Genomic DNA, 20,400 nt, shown 5'->3' with positions numbered 1-20,400 from the left:
GTCGTCACTTGTTGCCTGTGAAAAAGACCCGATCACGTGATGGAGAGCTATGTGCGTGAGGTGCTTTGGCACGCAGCTGGGAGAAGGGAATTATAATTATTATATTCAGCCCAAGGGCACAATGGCCACTCGCTGCAAAGGGAATGGATTTTTGTAAGGGAGCATTACGGCCACACAAGGGAATTCAGCCCGTAAATTTAAGGCATTATCAAGTGCTTGTCAATTTGTGAATGAGAGACTGATAAAGTGTGTTCAGCCTGTGCAAAAAACAAAGCAGAGTGCATGCCTTTCACGCAACTTTAAAAAAAATCGTCATTAGAGTCACATTCTTCATACTATAAAATAATGCCACGAAATTCTAAGCAAATACTGCTTGCTAAATTAACTAGTGTAGCTCACAGCCATACTGCATAGCCAGATCAGGGCCTAACATAAGGACAACTCAGAGTACGATATTCTGTTCTTCTGAAATCAAAATAAATCTAATTCTAATTGTCACATGCGCCGAAATACGTACTTACAAGCCCATAACCAACAATGCAGTTAAGAAAATATTTAATAAATACATTTAAAAATTTAAAAAGTACCTATAAAATAACAATGAGGCTATGTGCAGGTCAATGTGCGGGGCTAGAGGTTAGTCGAGGTAATTTGTAGATGTAGGTAGGGGTAAAGTGACTATGACTATGTATAGATAATAAACAGTGAGTAGCACCAGTGTAAAAAACAAAGGTGGCAATAGTCCGGGTGGCCATTTGATTAATTGTCCAGCAGGCTTGGAGGTAGAAGCTGTTAAGAAGCCTTTTGGACCTAGAATTGGCGCTCCGGTACCGCTTGCTGTGCGGTAGCAGAGAGAACAGTCTACAACATGGGTCCTCTGACACTGCCTAGTACATTTTTATTTTATTTAACCTTTATTTAACTAGACAAGTCAGTTAAGAACAAATTCTTATTTACAATGACAGCCTAGGAACAGTGGGTTAAGTGCCTTGTTCAGGGCCAGAACAACAGATATTTACCTTGACAGCTCGGGGATTCAATCTAGCAACCTTTCGGTTACTGGCCCAAAGCTCTAACCACCTGGCTACCTGCCACCCCAAGTATATATGTCCTGGATGGCAGGAAGCTTGGCCCCAGTGATGTACTGGGCCGTACGCACTACCCTCTGTAGCACCTTATGGTCAATAGACTACATTTTCTTCATATGATGTTTCTTAAGAGACCTGTCTAAAATAAATAATGGATTTATTGTGATGGTGTAGGCTATATTAAAATGGACTTATTAAAATGTATAAGTTCCAAAGGTCTGCATCAATGGCTTGCAGGCTGTGTGTGGAAGACAGGAGATGCTAAATGTGTTTATGTTAATTAACAGTCAATTATCGTGAGAACGGCAGTTATTTGCTTGACAATCACCTGCTGACAAAATTTCATGAGCACAATATCCCTAGCGGAGACCAACGTTTTTTTCTCCAATTTCTGCTTATTTTAAATAGGGAATTATTTAAGAAAAGTGCAAGGGTGCCAATTTATTTGTCCGCCCACAACTGTATGCATCGGTGTCAGTCTTAAAACCAGTTTCACTGCCAATATGTGTTTTTCTAGCCTATTGGTCCAATTTTCCCCCAGACTCTAAGTTAAATAATATGGGTGGGGTAACTCAAATAAACCATCTTGGCTAATGTCAGTACGTCTGCATTTGTCATGATACGAAAAGGAAGTCTATAGGGAGAACCAGAGTACTGAGGGATAATATGAAGGAATGCGCAAGGGCCCAGATGGGGAGGGGAGGGCTGGTCCCCGAAGAGCTCTCTGAGATAGCTCTCCCTATGGAGCTGTGAAACAGGAACTGGATCGTTTCCCTGCAGACACTCTCCCCTGACTCCCCCTGCTCTGCTCCAGTCTGTCACAAGCCAGCCAGCCCTGCACAGCACAGCCGCCCCCTGCCTGGCCTGCACAGCCTCACACACTAAGCAGCTTTGTATCCTGCTTACTTACAGAGCGGGAACTTGATTGCCCTGAGATAAAATGTCCCCCCCCCCCTCTCTCTTTGGATCAGACGAAACTCCCACGATTAGGGCCACGTGAGAGACAGATAGTAAAGATAAAGCTGCAGTTAGTCTCACATTATGTCTGAATTGGTTAAAGGAGGCAGAGAGACTGGATCAGTGGTTGAGCGGTTTCGCTCATGGTCCACTTAATCTTGATTTGTGCCAATAACAGATGGGAGTGATGGGCATTTTAAATGGGTGTGGATAGGCTTGGAATATTGTTTCACATTTGAGTCGCCTGCTGCCTTGTGCAAAGGACAGACAGTCCCAAAGTTTGAAAAGAAATGCACTGCTGACACTAATTTTCAGTTCTGAAATCACAGACCATTGATCCACTGCACTGAAACTCGCCTAATATCCAAAGGACTCTCATAAATGAGACATTTTCGAACCCAATTATAAGATTCAAACAAAGTAGCCTCGAAACATATGTGCTGATTCTTATCAGAGCTGAGCTGATGAGTCCTCTGCTTGGCCAAAAGTCACTCTCAAAAATGGCACTGGGGACTCCAGAGGTACTGAGTGTTCTGAAAGAGCCATCCAATGATGGACTAGAAAAGAAACTTCAATACATTATTGATACCTTTGCCTGTGACAGAGTGAGAATGTTGAGTATTTGCAGCTTTTGAAGTTAAATTGGAGAGAAACTCTCCCGAAATGTCACCCCTTTCCATACTTTGGCCTTAACACCTTTGTTATTTGAGATGTGACCTTAGTTCTTATGAAATGTTAATGAATCCGTCTGTACTAGTTTCCATCTTTTGGTGGCATGGCTACAAAACAAACTTGCCTTCTCCGACTAGACTGGTGGGAAACATGGCATGAAGCTTGCACTTGTTTGTTCTACCCAGATGGAAGCATGGTGCGCTCTCTCTTCCATCGGAACATGTCAGTACCAGGGTTCAGCACCATGGTTGAAGCTCTGGGAAAATATGCTAATCAACAAAGTTGCTTCCTATTGGCTTTCCATCATTTCAACAAGTGTTTTCCTCCATCCCTTTCCCATTGCTAATCATCTCCTCCTCGGAAGTGGAAAGTTCAGGAAATATGTATCCGAGACAATACAGTTACTGTGGCCTCTGAACAAAGCAAGATTTATTCCCACATGTTTCATTAGGATACCTAGTCAGTTGTATAACTGAATGCCTTCAACTGAAATGTGTCTTCTGCATTTATCCACTTTAACAGGTCAAATAAATGGTGTTTTAACATAAGAAAATAATATTACTGGTTGTAAGAGTACAAGCAATAAAATGAAGAAAAAAAAATGCTTCTCAAAACAACCTAATTGAATACAAAAACTCTGAAAATCTATCCCATATCAAAATACAGTAAAACCAATCAACCAACTCAAGACTCAAAAGGAAAGTCGAAAATACAAAATGACCACCTAAATTACAGTCACTGTTTATCATTGAAACATCCAATTTTCTTTTCCATTTTTACCCCGCAGCATGTCTACATGTTTTCATATTTTCATTTGACGAGTAGCAGCGGGCCACCCTCTTCCTGAGGTGTTTGGCAGACATGTGGAAACAGGAAGATGCAGTGATAAGATTATGCTGCGTGTGGACTGAGTTAGACGCAATACGAGAGAGAGGAGAGAGTATAATATCAGCTTTCTCTTGGCAATGTTACACCTCAGTGGGAATAACCCTGCATGATGTCACCACTTACAGAGGGAGGCCCAGATTCACAACAGGCGGGAGGGGAGGGACGTTGCTCTTCCCTAACAAAAGAGATGAACTATACCAGAAAGTAGGCTATGACTGACAACATGGCTAATAAGCTACACTGACAGTCATACTCTAACTTTTCTCATTTGTTCGACTGAAAACAAAAAAGGGAGCTGAAATAGGGGACAGGGTAGCGACACGTTGACTTAAGAGGTCCCGTCCTCAGTTTCTGCCTGCGTGCGGGTCGGCTCGCAGTGGAGTGGAGGGCTACAGAGATGACTTAAATCTCTGAAATGGGCTGCTCAGGTCAAATACACTGTAGCACATCCAGCAGATGTTCAGAGAGGAGCACAGTGATCTAACAGCTCGGCAGCGCCATGGTCGGCTTCTACCTCGTGGTTAGGAGGGTCCCCCTGCTCAACCTGGCCAAACGCTCTGTTCTTGGTCCGAGATCTAGTTGCTCTGAGAGTATCAGTCTCTGAAGGGTGTTAAAAACGTACACCGACAGACAGGCATGGAGTCTGCACAGAAACCAAGATGAAACTGAAGTATGTAACATAATCATACATTGTAAGACTGTTCTTAACCAGTGGGTTTCAGCCGTAACCTTCAATAATAGCTTTTGTAACATTATATAATTGTTACACCACAGCGGTAAAACCACCCTGCCTGATCCTCTCAGGATAAGGTGTTCGAAAGCATCATAAAATAAACATCAGCTCTGTCACACAGAGCCAACACCGCAAGTTCCACTGCGAGCCTCGGGTTCGCAGTGGCCTCGGGTTCGCAGTATATATATAGTGCCTTGCGAAAGTATTCGGCCCCCTTGAACTTTGCGACCTTTTGCCACATTTCAGGCTTCAAACATAAAGATATAAAACTGTATTTTTTTGTGAAGAATCAACAACAAGTGGGACACAATCATGAAGTGGAACGACATTTATTGGATATTTCAAACTTTTTTAACAAATCAAAAACTGAAAAATTGGGCGTGCAAAATTATTCAGCCCCCTTAAGTTAATACTTTGTAGCGCCACCTTTTGCTGCGATTACAGCTGTAAGTCGCTTGGGGTATGTCTCTATCAGTTTTGCACATCGAGAGACTGAAATTTTTTCCCATTCCTCCTTGCAAAACAGCTCGAGCTCAGTCAGGTTGGATGGAGAGCATTTGTGAACAGCAGTTTTCAGTTCTTTCCACAGATTCTCGATTGGATTCAGGTCTGGACTTTGACTTGGCCATTCTAACACCTGGATATATCTATTTTTGAACCATTCCATTGTAGATTTTGCTTTATGTTTTGGATCATTGTCTTGTTGGAAGACAAATCTCCGTCCCAGTCTCAGGTCTTTTGCAGACTCCATCAGGTTTTCTTCCAGAATGGTCCTGTATTTGGCTCCATCCATCTTCCCATCAATTTTAACCATCTTCCCTGTCCCTGCTGAAGAAAAGCAGGCCCAAACCATGATGCTGCCACCACCATGTTTGACAGTGGGGATGATGTGTTCAGGGTGATGAGCTGTGTTGCTTTTACGCCAAACATAACGTTTTGCATTGTTGCCAAAAAGTTCAATTTTGGTTTCATCTGACCAGAGCACCTTCTTCCACATGTTTGGTGTGTCTCCCAGGTGGCTTGTGGCAAACTTTAAACAACACTTTTTATGGATATCTTTAAGAAATGGCTTTCTTCTTGCCACTCTTCCATAAAGGCCAGATTTGTGCAATATACGACTGATTGTTGTCCTATGGACAGAGTCTCCCACCTCAGCTGTAGATCTCTGCAGTTCATCCAGAGTGATCATGGGCCTCTTGGCTGCATCTCTGATCAGTCTTCTCCTTGTATGAGCTGAAAGTTTAGAGGGACGGCCAGGTCTTGGTAGATTTGCAGTGGTCTGATACTCCTTCCATTTCAATATTATCGCTTGCACAGTGCTCCTTGGGATGTTTAAAGCTTGGGAAATCTTTTTGTATCCAAATCCGGCTTTAAACTTCTTCACAACAGTATCTCGGACCTGCCTGGTGTGTTCCTTGTTCTTCATGATGCTCTCTGCGCTTTTAACGGACCTCTGAGACTCACAGTGCTGGTGCATTTATACGGAGACTTGATTACACACAGGTGGATTGTATTTATCATCATTAGTCATTTAGGTCAACATTGGATCATTCAGAGATCCTCACTAAACTTCTGGAGAGAGTTTGCTGCACTGAAAGTAAAGGGGCTGAATAATTTTGCACGCCCAATTTTTCAGCTTTTGATTTGTTAAAAAAGTTTGAAATATCCAATAAATGTCGTTCCACTTCATGATTGTGTCCCACTTATCGTTGATTCTTCACAAAAAAATACAGTTTTATATCTTTATGTTTGAAGCCTGAAATGTGGCAAAAGGTCGCAAAGTTCAAGGGGGCCGAATACTTTCGCAAGGCACTGTACATCACACACACACACCTGTTCTGAAAGGCCCCAGAGTCTGCAACACCACTAAGCAAGGGGCACCACCAAGCAAGCGGCACCTTGAAGACCAAGGAGCTCTCCCAACAGGTCAGGGACAAAGTTGTGGAGAAGTACAGATCAGGGTTGGGTTATAAAAAAAGATCTGAAACTTTGAACATCCCACAGAGCACCATTAAATCCATTATTAAAAATGGAAAGAATATGGCACCACAACAAACCTGCCAAGGGAGGGCCGCCCACCAATACTCATGGACCAGGCAAGGAGGGCATTAATCAGGGAGGCAACAAAGATAACCCTGAAGGAGCTGCAAAGCTCCACAGCAGAGATTGGAGTATCTGTCCATAGGACCACTTTAAGACATACACTCCACAGAGCTGGGCTTTACAGAAGAGTGGCCAGAAAAAAGCCATTGCTTAAAGAAAAAAATAAGCAAACACTTTTGGTGTTCCCCAAAAGACATGTGGGAGACTCCACAAACATATGGAAGAAGGTACTCTGGTCAGATCAAGCTTTTTGGCCATCAAGGAAAACGCTATGTCTGGCGCAAACCCAACACCTCTCATCACCCCGAGAACACCATGTTTTTCCCATCAGCAGGGACTGGGAAACTGGTCCAAATTGAGGGAATGATGGATGCTGCTAAACACAGGGAAATTCTTGAGGGAAACCTGTTTCAGTCTTCCAGAGATTTGAGACTGGAACGGAGGTCACCTTTCAGCAGGACAATGACCCTAAGCATACTGCTAAAGCAACATTCGAGTGGTTTAAGGGTAAAGATTTAAATGTCTTGGAATGGCCTAGTCAAAGCCCAGAACTCAATCCAAGTCAGAATCTGTGGTATGACTTAAAGATTGGTGTACAGCAACGGAACCCATCCAACTTGAAGGAGCTGGAGCAGTTTTGCTTTGAAGAATGGGAAAAAAAATCCCAGAGGGTAGATGTGCCAAGCTTATAGAGACATACCCCAAGAGACTTGCCACTGTAATTGCTGCAAAAGCTGGCTTTACAGAGTATTGACTTTGGGGGGGGGTGAATAGTTATGCACGCTCAAGTTTTCCGTTTTTTTTGTCTTATTTCTTGTTTGTTTCACAATAAAAAATATTTTGCATCTTCAAAGTGGTAGGCATGTTGTGTAAATTAAATGATACAACCCCCCCCCCAAAAAATATATATTTTAATTCCAGGATGTTAGGCAACAAAACAGGAAAAATGCCAAGGGGGGTAACTACGTTCGCAAGCCACTGTAAGACACACAATGATGGCTAACCTTTACCAACTGAAGTACCTCGTCACCCAGACGGAGGAAAGCAGGTCTAAAGGCTCCTGAAGGAAAGGCCAGGAGAAGAGGTATTTTCTTAACGGGAGACACTGTTTGTTTGAGTCGCAGTGCTGATAGGCAGTGCTGATATAATATAAGTCCTTACCATACGTTTCCTCCTCATAGCCATCAGGGCCAGCCTGTGGGGTTTCACCGCTCTTCAGACAGTTGTGGATGTAAGTGGCCTTCCATCTCGCATACTTCCTGTGCTGGATGTTCTGAAAAAGGGAAAGGAACAAGGGAGGCAGGGAGGAGAGGGGGTAAATAAACACAGAAATATTCAAGATAAGAGATGTGGAATTAAAAGCAATTAGTTAAACAATGGAGACTGGATGAAAGGCTTAAGGTAGGACTATATTTATTTTCCTTTAGCTTACGGTAAAGGGATGGAAGAAAGTGGGTGAAGCAATAACTGTGGTCTAACACCCAGGTCACCAAATTCATTAGAAGTTCTATGCACCTAATTTAAAAAGTTCTCCCCCTGTTAATCTTATCTGGAGATTAATTAAATGGAAATTCTTGAGGAGCTTCCTTTGGAGAAAACAAAACTTCAATGTTGAAACTACACATTCACAAGGGTTCTTCCAAACCAGTACATCCAGGTGGTTCTTTCTAAATGACTTAGCAAAATTAATACAATGAAGACATTTCTTTCTGAAGCAACTAACACACACAATCATATTTCTAATCTAAATTATCCCTGGAGATAACAACATGCTAGCCCTGAGGGGAAGTTTAGGATTGATGGTAGCTATGATTAGAGCTCACACTTAATAGTCTCACATACTCCCTCAATCACCACTCTCTGGTGATGAAATGTCATTTTTTTCTGTATGAAATCCAATCTCCCACAATGCATCGTGACATGCTTTGTATAAAAAAAGTATATACAGCAATCAGCGAGCGGGCAACTGTGAGGCTCCATTGTCTGGGTTAGTGTTACAGAGAAAAAAAACTGAGTTGTAAAGCAGCCTCTCCAATGAGCTATCTGCAGCAGGAAAATGTGTGGCCCTTAGGGAGAGACAAGCAACTCAATGAAACATTGTCTGTTGTCTGCCACAGGCCACTTCCCTCAGTAGAAAAGCCATCTGTAGCCATGGAGAGAGAAGCTTTAATAAGCCCACAGCTGCTGAGATGGGGTCTATGGGTATTTCTCAAAATGCATACTACCGTGCTCCGAGCACGCACATTGGAGCGCGGGAGGGTCGGAGTCCAAATCAAAGTATTCGAAACAGAGCACGGAGGGCACTTCACAAATGCATACTCCGTTTGTACATATTTTTAAGCATGCATTGATGCAAGCTTCAATAGAAACTAAGCAAACAAATATGACTCAACCACGTAAAAAATGAAGCTACATTTCTTGAAATCAATGGCGGCCTTTATTTGAGCTGAAGCGAGAGAAAATACACACCTACTAAGGAATTAAATGTTGCCTATTCACATCTCATGTTGCCTGACCACAATATTTCATCTTGATATATTAATAAAAACATGCTGTGTTAATTTTGGTATGTTTACCTGCCAACATAGTGTAGATAGCAAGTCCAAAATAAGGCAATAGGGCTAACTGGCTAGCTAATAGTACTGTTAGCTAGCTATCCACAAATAATTGATATCTTGTATAATATACATTTTCAGTCAGTTTTGCCTGTTAAACTATCTGGTTTGATATATTATTAGGATTCACATATAGCTAGCTGATAGTTATGAAGTAAAACGGTTGCTTTGTGTGTGTGTGTGTGTGTGTGTGTGTGTGTGTGTGTGTGTGTATGTGTGTGTATGTGTGTGTATGTGTGTCTTGTTTCGTCTCTATTGCCATTGTTGTCCTGGCTGGAAGACAGTTGGGGGAATGGGTAAGTCCATAGTAAGTCAATAAAGCTAACTGGCTAGCCATAAAGAATTGGTAACTACACACAAAAAATGTACATCTACCTTGCATAACATTAGATTTAGGTCATTTTTGCCTGTTTAACTAGCTGGATATCTAGATTATTAAAATTCACAAATCTAGCTGATATTTATGAAGTAAAGCGTTTGCTGTGTGTATATCTTGTTTCGTCCATTGTTGCCATTGTGCTGGCTGAAAGAAGTTCCAGTGAATGAGGGGGTGAAGCTTGAGGTAATACAGACACAGTAGGGTGAGTGGAGGGCTTCTGAAATGTATTGTTGTGTGCATTCTCCACACTCTTGTCCTCAGAAGGACGTAGTCGGAGAACGCACTCGGAGCACTGTAGTATGCATTCTGAGAAACACCCTGTCTAGTAGTGTCTACTTGTCTACAGTTCTAGACTGGAGAGGCTCTATATGTTACAAGCTGTTTCCAGGAACACGCCATTTTCCAGTCAGATCAGACAGTAATCTCACGACTGGAATGAGTAGATCAAATAGAAATTCCCCATATTTTCCCTTCTCTTGGATTTTCTATGTCTTTGAGAGCAGCCATAGACTGATGGACGGATGGCATTGTGGCTAGTCAGTTCACATTACCTCACACATATGAATTAATATGCTGAAATAAAAAGGTAGATGTAGTTACAGTAGTTTATAGGCCCTATACAGTAGGATGAGGGTATTCAATATAGTATGCGCTGCAGGTAGCCTAGTGATTAGGAGCGTTGGGCCAGTAACTGAAAGCTCATGTCAAAAATGTTGTTCTTCGTTTTGTTTTTTACTTACCTCCTCCGATAACTCGCCGAAAACTGACAGGACATCTAACAAAAGGCTAGATGTATAGAAGGACTTAATCATATTCCTACAAAGAGAGACAAAAAAAAAAAAGTTAATTAAGGCATACTGAAGTCATTAGACCCAAGTGTTTTAAACCTGCCAACTGTGACAAATGTATTCTACAAGACTGGATTAGGCTGTGTCACAGAACATGGATAATTCTATAATTATCAAATACACACAAAAGTATGTGGACACCGCTTCAAATTAGTGGATTCAATTTTTTCAGTCATACCGGTTGCTGACAGGTGTATAAAATCAAGCATACAGTCATTCAATCTCCATGGACAATACAAATAAATAAATAATAATAATTTTAAAAACGTTGGCAGTAGAATGGCCCTACTGAAGTGACATTCAACGTGGCACCGTCATAGGATGCCACCTTTTCTTCAAATTTCTCCCCTGCTAGAGCTGCCCCGGTCAACTGTAAGTGCTGTTATTGTAAAGTGGAAACGTCTAGGTGCAACAAAGGTTCAGCTGAGAAGTTGTAGGCCACACAAGCTCACAGAATGGGACCACTGAGTGCTGAAGCACGTAAAAATCATCAGTTCTCGGTTGCAACACTCACTAATGAGTTCCAAACTGCCTATGGAAGCAACGTCGGCACAAGAACTGTTCGTCGGGAGCTTCATGAAATGGGTTTCCATGGCCGAGCAGCCACAGACAAGCCTAAGATCACCATGTGCAATGCCAAGCATCGACTGGAGTGGTGTAAAGCTTGCCGCCGTTGGTGGAAACGCGTTCTCTGGAGTGATTAATCACTTCACAATCAGGCAGTCCGATGGATGAATCTGGGTTTGGTGGATGCCAGGAGGACGCTACACCTGCCTGAAAGCACAGTACCAACTGGAAAGTTTGGTGGAGGAATAATGGTCTGGGGCTTTTTTTCATGGTTGGGGCTAGGCCCCTTAGTTCCAGTGAAGGGAAATCTAAATGCTACAGCATACAATGACATTCTAGATGATTCTGTGCTTCCAACTTTGTGGCAACAGTTTGGGGAAGGCCCTTTGCTGTTTCAGCATGACAATGCCCCTGTGCACAAAGCAAGGTCCATACAGAAATGGTTTGTCGAGATTGGTGTAGAAGAACTTGACTGGCCTGCACAGAGCCCTGACCTCAACCCCATCGAACACCTTTGGGATGAATTGGAACGTGGACTGCGAGCCAGGTGACTTTTGGCCATGTAGTGTATGTGGATTTGTCTCTTATGAATTTGAATGATAATTGGATCCAAGGAACCAAACAGGTCTATAAATATCAAACTATGACACGAGTCATGATACTAAAAGAGAGGACTGTGGGTCTGGAGTCAAAGTTCAGAGGCGACACCACTTGTGGAGATTCAGTGTAGATCACAGGACAGGAAGCAGGGAGGAAAAAATGTCATAAAATCCCACAGCTGGTTCCAGGAAGCATAAAACACAAGGCTGTAAAAAAACACAGAAACATAGGGGCTTGCTTTCTGGGGGCTTCCAGGGCAGAGGTGTGCCATGTCAATGTAAGACTTGTCGTGGAGCAGAGCAGTGCAGAGTGGAAAGTAGACCAATGTATTGAAAAGCTGAAGGAAGTTTCCTATTCAGGATTAGTTCCCATAAACATTCAACTCTGCACCTCTACATAACATAACATTTATAGCTTATTTATGTAGATCTAGTTCCTTGTAAATCAAAGCTTTTTTTGTGCCGGAGAGGAATATTAATATAGCCTACTTCTCGTTATCCCGACTTGAAGACAAGCGTGTTTTATTTGTATTTTCACATTTCTTCAAATGTGGTTGTACGTATGTCTACATACCATTGCTGGCACCAGTTTTACCAGACAAACAGAAATGACGTCATCAATAAATACTATAGGTATACTATATAAAACTCTCTCAAGATTGGCCTCAAGTGCATTCCTTGTTCAAATATCAATTATTAAACGCTGGGTATATTTAATGTTTTCAATTTCCTAAGAAAAATAATTTTGTGAGCCAGAAACCATTCGCTGTCCTTTCTTCAACACACAGGGCAGAGCAGCCACTCCCTCTCCGTCTGCGGCCAGCATTAATCAAAGGCTGACCACACTTCATCCATTCCTATTTAATGGTCTGCAAAATACTAGTACTGCAGAGCACCGTGGAAACCATCCTGATGTCTGGGTTGATCACAGTAAATCCTTCCACACCGCTTCACCTTAACCTGAGGTTTACTATGATGGCGTTCACTGGGAGGGGATTCATGGCGTACAGCTACTTCCGCAGACCTTACTGAAGGTTGAGCAATATTTTTGTGGGTTTGTAGCACGTCTCACTGTCGTGTTGTGGAAACAAGATGGTAAGACAAAAAGGAAAACAAAATGCATCTTGAATAACAATACAAGGCTGGAAGTAAGACAACTAGCCTACGTTGACAAAAAGAGATCTAGGCCTATTACTGAAAGATTTGGAAGTTCAACTCCGCCCACTTCTCACTTGTACACATCTGATGAACGTCATTGGCATTTGGATTCTCATGACGCAGGGGTTGGGTCGCGGGGAAGGGGAGGCAAACGTGAAAACAGAAAGGGATGAAACAGCATGGAGGTTCATTTACAGCACATTCTAGCCTGCATTCTCAACACAACAGTGTGCGCTTTCATGGCTTTTATCTGGCTGGCTCTGCAGAGGTCAGCATATTGGACAGAAATTGGGCCTGCCTCAGGCTATTTACATGCATTATGTCAAAGGCTCTGGACAGAGAGCCTCACAAGACCTCAGTGAATGACTTCCACGCTTCCAGCTATGACATATTTTATCTGACCCTACTTTCATGCACTATCTTTTTTTAAATTGAAGGATAAAATCTTTCACTGGAACGGATGGATTTAAAGCCTCCTGATCAATTTAGAAGTTGAAACCACGTTAGATTTGTCAACACTTTGGCACTGACTCGATTTAAGCTTTTGAAAATACAAAGACCATAACCAGCCAACAACATAATAGCTGGATAAAAGTCCAATGCTTATATGATTACCCCTTTATACTCAATGGAATCCCCAAAATATCCAAGTTTTACTTGTTGAGAGAAGAATATGAATCATCAGAACTGTAGATTTGACTTCCACTCATCAGTTGGGTAGCGAGTTCAATGAGGCTTTAATTAAACATTGCTCATTGCTAAGAAACAAATTAGTGGATTGGTGAAAACCTGCCATCTTAAAATATAGGCGGAAAACATTTTTCATCCCAATTGCTACATTGCACAAGATGAATGGGCACACAGACATATGCAAAATGGATGAAGCCTTTAACTACTAGCTGCAAAACTCAAATGTTATTTCTCTCCCATGTTCAGGACTGTGTCTGGCGCTGTATCTGGGGCCTTGAATCAGCACACAGGAGACAGCATCCTGTCCCTGCCTACAGTACTGGAGACCCTGGCTGGCCTGGCCTGGCCTGGCCTGACCTGGCACCCAGAATTCCTGGAAAACTCTGCTCTACTGTCCAGCCTGCTGCTGACGTCAGTGCCCGACGACACACTCATTATGGCAGCCAGACCTGTAACACTACACCTGCATGGCCAGTAGGAATCATCTCGCCCTTGTGGCAATCTATTTACACAGACAGGGCTTTGTTGCTAATTTTAGACTCTGGAAGGGACCCTTCATGTGCAAAAGCAACAGTGGGATTATTTTATGTCAAGGTTCAGTGAAAGGAAATGGTAATCATGAGGGCTTACGTATTGGAATCAGAAAATTGGAAACAGTCCACTGCCATGCTGAGATTCAAGAAGCAGGGAGCTGTCTGCAGCTACAGTACAGTAAGACTTCTTCCCATGCTAAGCAGGTAGTAAGACAGTGAGTGAAGAAGTAGCCTTACTTGTGGAATCGTCCAGATCGATCCTCGTTGTCAGCGTAGAGGAACATTTTTAAGGCATAGTTTTCGATGTGGGCATTGCCGACAACTTCCTGGGAGATTGAGTCATTGTCAGTCAGCTCCTTCTTCATCTGAAAAACACACAACAGCATCAAATCACGCAAAAGTAAATTATGTTCTGCAGGTAGGCACATTCAACCTGAAAAACCACAGGCTGTAAGTGGCAAACATTTTACAAAGGGCAATCAATCAACACAGAGTAGTTTCAAAATGCACATTCACTTGGACTTCTCAGCTTATCAATCTTTCATCGGACACAAAACATTCCTCCTAGGTTCCTGAACAGCACAGACATAGTCTATACATAGAGGGAGCCTGTGTACTGTACTGTGTATGAAACGTGTGAGGCTTTCCATGGTGTGAATAATTCATTCCTGGGATGCAGCAGAGCGCAGACACTGATTCCACTCCAATAGTCTAGTATGGTGGAGTGGACGGTCTCTGGAGATGCACCCACAGATCATTACATGGACAATAACCAAGGGTGGATTTTACCGCTTTCATTTCAACAGTGCTGGACAATAAATCTTGTGCTGAGCACCACTCACCAAAAGGATATTTAACCAGAAACATCAAAGCCAGTTGCAAAGAACTGGCAGTTTACTTTACCACACCGCTCTTACATGGCAATTAATCATCTACGACAATACCAGTAACACAGACACTAGAAAACTCACTTACACAATTTTATTGTTTCTAACTGACTTGTTTGTTTTGTCAAAACTTCATTGTCTGTGTATGGTCAACCACTGCATGCAGCTGACAAATTAAATTATTGCTGTGCCCATATTGTGTCTTAATGGTTTGTTGTGGCCAGCTGCCAAAAATGCAGCCGCAAAGCCCACTCACTGTCACAGAGCCAGGCTCTCTCTGAGGTGTTACAGTCTGCTAGAGAGGTTTCCTTGTAAAATCAGCAAAGCACATAATACTGATTACATTTCAACAGGTGCCCTCTGCTCTCCTGAATGGACTTACTGTTCATGTTAATGAAATCTTAACCTATGTTTACATTTTATTTTAAAAGAGGTAACACGCAGCACAGTACATTACTTGTGTTAGCGAAGGACTTTAAAAACATAACTTAGATGGAAGTGTGCCGACGTTCTAGAAAGTCGAGCCAGACGTTTCTAATTGAATCAAAGGATTCAGCTTGGATCACAAAACACCACTAAAACTACTCTGGGGTTCTCTAGAAGTCCCTGCTGTACTAGAACAGCTTAGCAAAACACAATAGTCATTTTCAATACGTCAGGACAATATTACCATGAAAGGCTGCATCTTCTTTGATGGTTTTGCTGTCATTGCAAAACAGAATGAGTGAGAAATGTGTTTCTTACTCTTGGGGTAAAGCAACCCTAACAGATGAGAACTAGGCCTACTGACACTCATCAGGTCTGTATAGGCACTGTAGGACAACAAAAACAAACAGCTAGTGCTTTGAAGTGACTGACAATGCAATGTTAAAGACGGCCAAAGCAGCAATCAGGAAAAGAAAAACTGCCGTTTCCATGAAACAGAGGCCCATCAGTGTGTAGCCTAAATACAGACAATCTCTTCCACCACACCTTCACACCCTAATCCACTGCTCTCCAAATGCTAATTTAACGATGGAGAAAATGAGCCAAGTGTGCTGGTCAATATGCTGAGGGCCAGGCTGTGGGCTGGCTTTAGTTCATCTTCAATACCAGAACAAAAAAGACAGATTGGCATCTTAATTATTCATCCTCTGCACAAAATAATAATAACGGGTTGTTTGCTTCCCTAAAAATGTGTAGCTTTAAACTGTCATGAGGTGAAATAATAAAGAATCACATGGTGCGATGTAAGATTTGTTTCTTCAAAACAAACTTTAATTTGCCACATGCGCCGTATACAACAAGTGTAGACTTTACCGGGAAATGCTTTCTTACAAGCCCTTAACCAACAGTGCAGTTCAAGAAGAAGAAAATATTTACCAAGTAGGCTAAAATAAAAAGTAACACAATAAGAATAACGAGGCTATTATCAGGGGGCATCGGTACCGAGTCAGTGTGCAGGGGTACAGGCTAGTTGAGGTAATCTGTAAATGTCGGTGGGGATGAAGTGACTATGCATAGGTAACAAACAAACAGCGAGTAGCAGCAGTGTACAAGAGGGGAGGGGGCGTGTCAATGTAAATTGTCTGGTGGCAATTTTTATGAATTGTTCAGTAGTCTAATGGCTTGGGGGTAGAAGCTGTTGAGGAGCCTTTTGGTTCAAGACTTGCTCTGCTACCGCTTGCCGTGCAGTAGCAGAGAAAACAGTCTATAACTTGGGTGACTGGAGTCTCTGACAATTTTATGGGCTTTCCTCTGACACCGCCTATTATATAGGTCCTGGATGGCAGGAAGCTTGGCTCCAGTGATGTACTGGCTGTACGGACTAGCGCCTTATGGTCAGATGCCGAGCATTTGCCATACCAGGCAGTGATGCAACCGGTCAGGATGCTCTCGATGGTGCAGCTGTAGAAAGTTGAGGATCTGGGGACCCATGCCAAATCTTTTCAGTCTCCTGAGGGGGAAAAGGTTTTGTCGTGCCCTCTTCACGACTGTCTTGGTATATTTGGCCCATGATAGATTGTTGGTGATGTGGACACTTGAAACTCTCGACCCGCTCCACTACAGCCCCGTCGATGTTACTGGGGGCCTGTTCAGCCCACCTTGTCCTGTAGTAGCGATCAGCTCCTTTGTCTTGCTCACATTGGAGGGAGAAGTTGTTGTCCTGGCACCACACTGCCAGTTCTCTGATCATCTCCCTATAGGCCGTCTCATCGTTGTCGATGATCAGGCCTACCACTGTCGTGTCGTCAGCAAACTTAATGATGGTGTTGGAGTCGTGTTTGGCCACGCAGTTATGGGTGAATAGGGAATACAGGAGGGGACTAAGTACACACCCCTGAGGGACCTCAGTGTTAAGGATCAGCATGGCAGACGTGTTGTTGCCTACTCTTTCCACCTGGGGGCAGCCCGTCAGGAAGTCCAGGATCCAGTTGCAGAGGGAGGTGTTAAGTCCCAGAGTCCTTAGCTTAGTGATGAGCTTTGTGGGCACTATGGTGTTGAACACTGAGCTGTAGTCAATGAGCAGCATTATCACATAGGTGCTCCTTTTGTCCAGGTGAGACAGGGCGGTGTGGAGTGCGATTGAGACTGCGTCATCTGTGGATCTGTTGGGGAAGTATCTGAATTAGTGTGGGTCTAGGGTGTCCAGGAGGATGCTGTTGAGGTGAGCCATGACCAGCATTTCAAAGCACTTCATGGCTACCGACGTGAGTGACATGGTGCGGTAATCATTTAGGCAGGGACTATAGTGGTCTGCTTGAAACATGTAGGTATTACAGACACTGTCAGGGAGAGGTTGAAAATATCAGTGAAGATACTTGACAGTTGGTCCGCGCATGCTTTGAGTAAACGTCCTGGTAATCCGTCTGGCCGAGCAGGCTTTGTGAATGTTGACCTGTTTAAAAGGTTTTGTTCACATCGGCTATCGAGAGAGTTATCACACAGTCATCAAGAACAGCTGGTGCTCTCGTGCATGCTTCAGTGTTGCTTGCCTCAAAACGAGCATAAAAGGCATTTAGCTCATCTGGTAGGCTCGCGTCACTGGGCAGCTCGCGTCTGGGTTTCCCTTTGTAGTCAGTAATTGTTTTCAAGCCCTGCCACATTCGACGAACGTCAGTGCCGGTGTAGTAGGATTCAATCTTAATCCTGTTTTGACGCTTTGCTTGTTTGATGGTTTGTCTGGAGGGCATAGCGGGATTTCTTATAAGCGTCTGGATTAGTCTCCCGCTCCTTGAAAGCGGCAGCTCGAGCTCGATGCGGATGTTGCCTGTAATTTATGGCTTCTGGTTGGGATATGTACATACAGTCACTGTGGGGACAACGTCGTCGATGCACTTATTGATGAAGCAGTTGACTGAGGTGATGTTTTCCTCAATGCCATTGGATGAATCCCGGAACATATTCCAGTCTGTGCTAGCAAAACAGTCCTGTAGTGTAGCACCCACATCATCTGACCACCACCGTATTGAGTGAGTCACTGGTACTTCCTGCTTTAGTTTTTGCTTGTAAGCGGGAATCAGGAGGATATAATTGTGGTCAGATTTGCCAAATGGAGGGACTTCTTTAATATTAGACATTGCGCACCAGCTGTTATTTACAAAAAGACACCCCCCCACCCCGTATCTTACCAGAGGTAGCGTCTCTGTTCTGCCGGTGCATGGAAAATCCTGCTAGCTCCATATTGTCCATTTCTTCGTTCAGCCACGTCTCAGTGAAACATAAGATGTTACAGTTTTCAAATGTCCCGTTGGTAGGATAATCTTAATAGTAGGTCATCAAATTTTATTTTCCAATGATTGTACGTTAGCAAGAAGAACGGCTGGCAATGGGAGTTTACTCGCTCGCCTACAGACTCTCAGAATGATCCCCGATCTGCTTCCCCTTTTACGGCGTCTTTTCAAGCAAAAGGCGTGGATCTGTGCCTGTTCCAGTCGGACTCATTAAAGGAAAAAGTGTCTTTCAGTCCACAATGAGTAATAGCTTTTCTGATGTCCAGAAGTTATTTTCGGGTCATACGAGATGGTAGCAGCAACATTATGTACACAATAATTTTAAAAATAAGTAAAACAAAACAAAAAAATTGCACAATTGGTTGGGATAATGTAAAACGTCAGCCATGTTCTTCGGCACCATCTTTAATTTCATACTGTGCTTCCTCTTCTGGAATGGAATGAAAGTCTCATTCATGTTCCCATGATTAGGGAGGAAAAATAAAACAATGATTTCACATTAGCTTTCAGAAATATCATACAAGGCGCAAGACATAAAACAAAAGAAGTTGAACAATCTGTCCCGAGTCCACATTGACATAATCTGCGACAGTAGGTCAAATATGTATTTCACAGAAGTTTCTTCACCACCTTTTTAAAGCCCTTTAAACTGGATGCACCCACCAGGTATGGGCTGTTCGCTGGCTGAGACACTAGCTCTATAAAAATCCCTGAGTAAACAGCATCCAGAGGTTGTTTCCTGCTCGTCTTTCAGAGGAAGACCATAAACCCAGTCTTTTGAACTCTTGATGAGAATACAGTGCTCTTACATTTTCTCAAAGGAAACAATTAACAGATAGGATAGATAAGAAATGTATGAAAAAAAATCAGAATAGGATATACCCGTTCTCTTTCACATAAGAATGTATTGGTTATTAAAGTTGCTTCCTTTCCATGACATCTAACAAACATTTCATACCAAAGGATATGCAAATGTGACGTATCAAGAGTTGGCTACAGTGTGAGAGAGAACACCCATGTTGCATTAAAACCTTAAGAAAATCAAGGAAAATACAGCGCCTTTTGAAAGAATTCAGACCCCTTGACTTTTTCGATGTTACAGCCTTATTCTAAAATGTATTAAATAACAAATGTCTCATTAATCTACACACATTACCCCATAATGACAAAGTAAAAACAGGTTCAGATTTTTTTGCAAATGTATTAAAAATAAAAAATTGAAATACCTTATTTACATAAGTATTCAGATCCTTTGCTATGAGACTCGAAATTGAGCTCAGGTGCATCCTGTTTCCGTTAATTAATCATCCTTGAGATGTTTCTACAATTTGATTGGACATGATTTGGAAAGGTACACACCAGTCTATATAAAGGTCCCACAGTTGACAGTGCATGTCAGGGCAAAAACCAAGCCATGAGGTTGAAGGAATTGTCCGTAGAGCTCAGAGACAGAATTGTGTCGAGGCACAGATCTGGGGAAGGGTACCCAAAGATTTCTGCAGTATTGAAGGTCCCAAAGAACATAGTGGCCTCCATCATTCTTAAGTGAAAGAAGTTTGGAACCACCAAAACTCTTCCTAGAGCTGGCTGCTAGGCCAAACTGAGCTATCCGGGGAGAAGGGCCTTGGTCAGGGAGGTGACCAAGAACCCGATGGTCACTCTGACAGAGCTCCAGAGTTCCTCTGTGGAGATGGGAGAACTTTCCAGAAGGACAACCATGTCTTTACGGTAGAGTGGCCAGACGGAAGCCACTTCTCAGTAAAAGGCACATGACAGCCGCTTGGAGTTTGCCAAAAGGCATCTGAAGGACTCTCATACCATGAGAAACAAGATTCTCTGATCTGATGAATGCCAAGCGTCAGGTCTGGAGGAAACCTGACACCATCCCTACAGTGAAGCATTGTGGTGTCAGCATCATGCTGTGGGGATGTTTTTCAGCTGCAGGGACTGGGAGACTAGCCAGGATGATG

At 42.9% G+C, this 20,400-nt stretch overlaps 1 protein-coding gene across 1 annotated transcript in view; it reads right to left on the bottom strand.

Annotated features, from left to right (window-relative positions):
• LOC110529624 (vesicle (multivesicular body) trafficking 1) overlaps nt 1-20,400 on the bottom strand; it is a 47,397-nt gene that overhangs the window by 11,306 nt on the left and 15,691 nt on the right. Inside the window, exons 3-5 of the mRNA XM_021611986.3 lie at nt 14,068-14,195; nt 10,176-10,251; nt 7,603-7,714 (exon numbers count right to left, since the gene is read on the bottom strand). Coding sequence (XP_021467661.3) covers nt 7,603-7,714; nt 10,176-10,251; nt 14,068-14,195 — 316 coding nt within the window. The remainder of the gene's footprint in view (nt 1-7,602; nt 7,715-10,175; nt 10,252-14,067; nt 14,196-20,400) is intronic.

The sequence above is a fragment of the Oncorhynchus mykiss genome, chromosome 8 (assembly GCF_057628025.1).
Source record: "Oncorhynchus mykiss isolate SJ-2025 chromosome 8, ASM5762802v1, whole genome shotgun sequence".
Lineage (NCBI taxonomy): Eukaryota > Metazoa > Chordata > Actinopteri > Salmoniformes > Salmonidae > Oncorhynchus > Oncorhynchus mykiss.
Note: the sequence above shows the minus strand (reverse complement) of the source record. Positions and strands in the feature narration are given on the sequence as shown.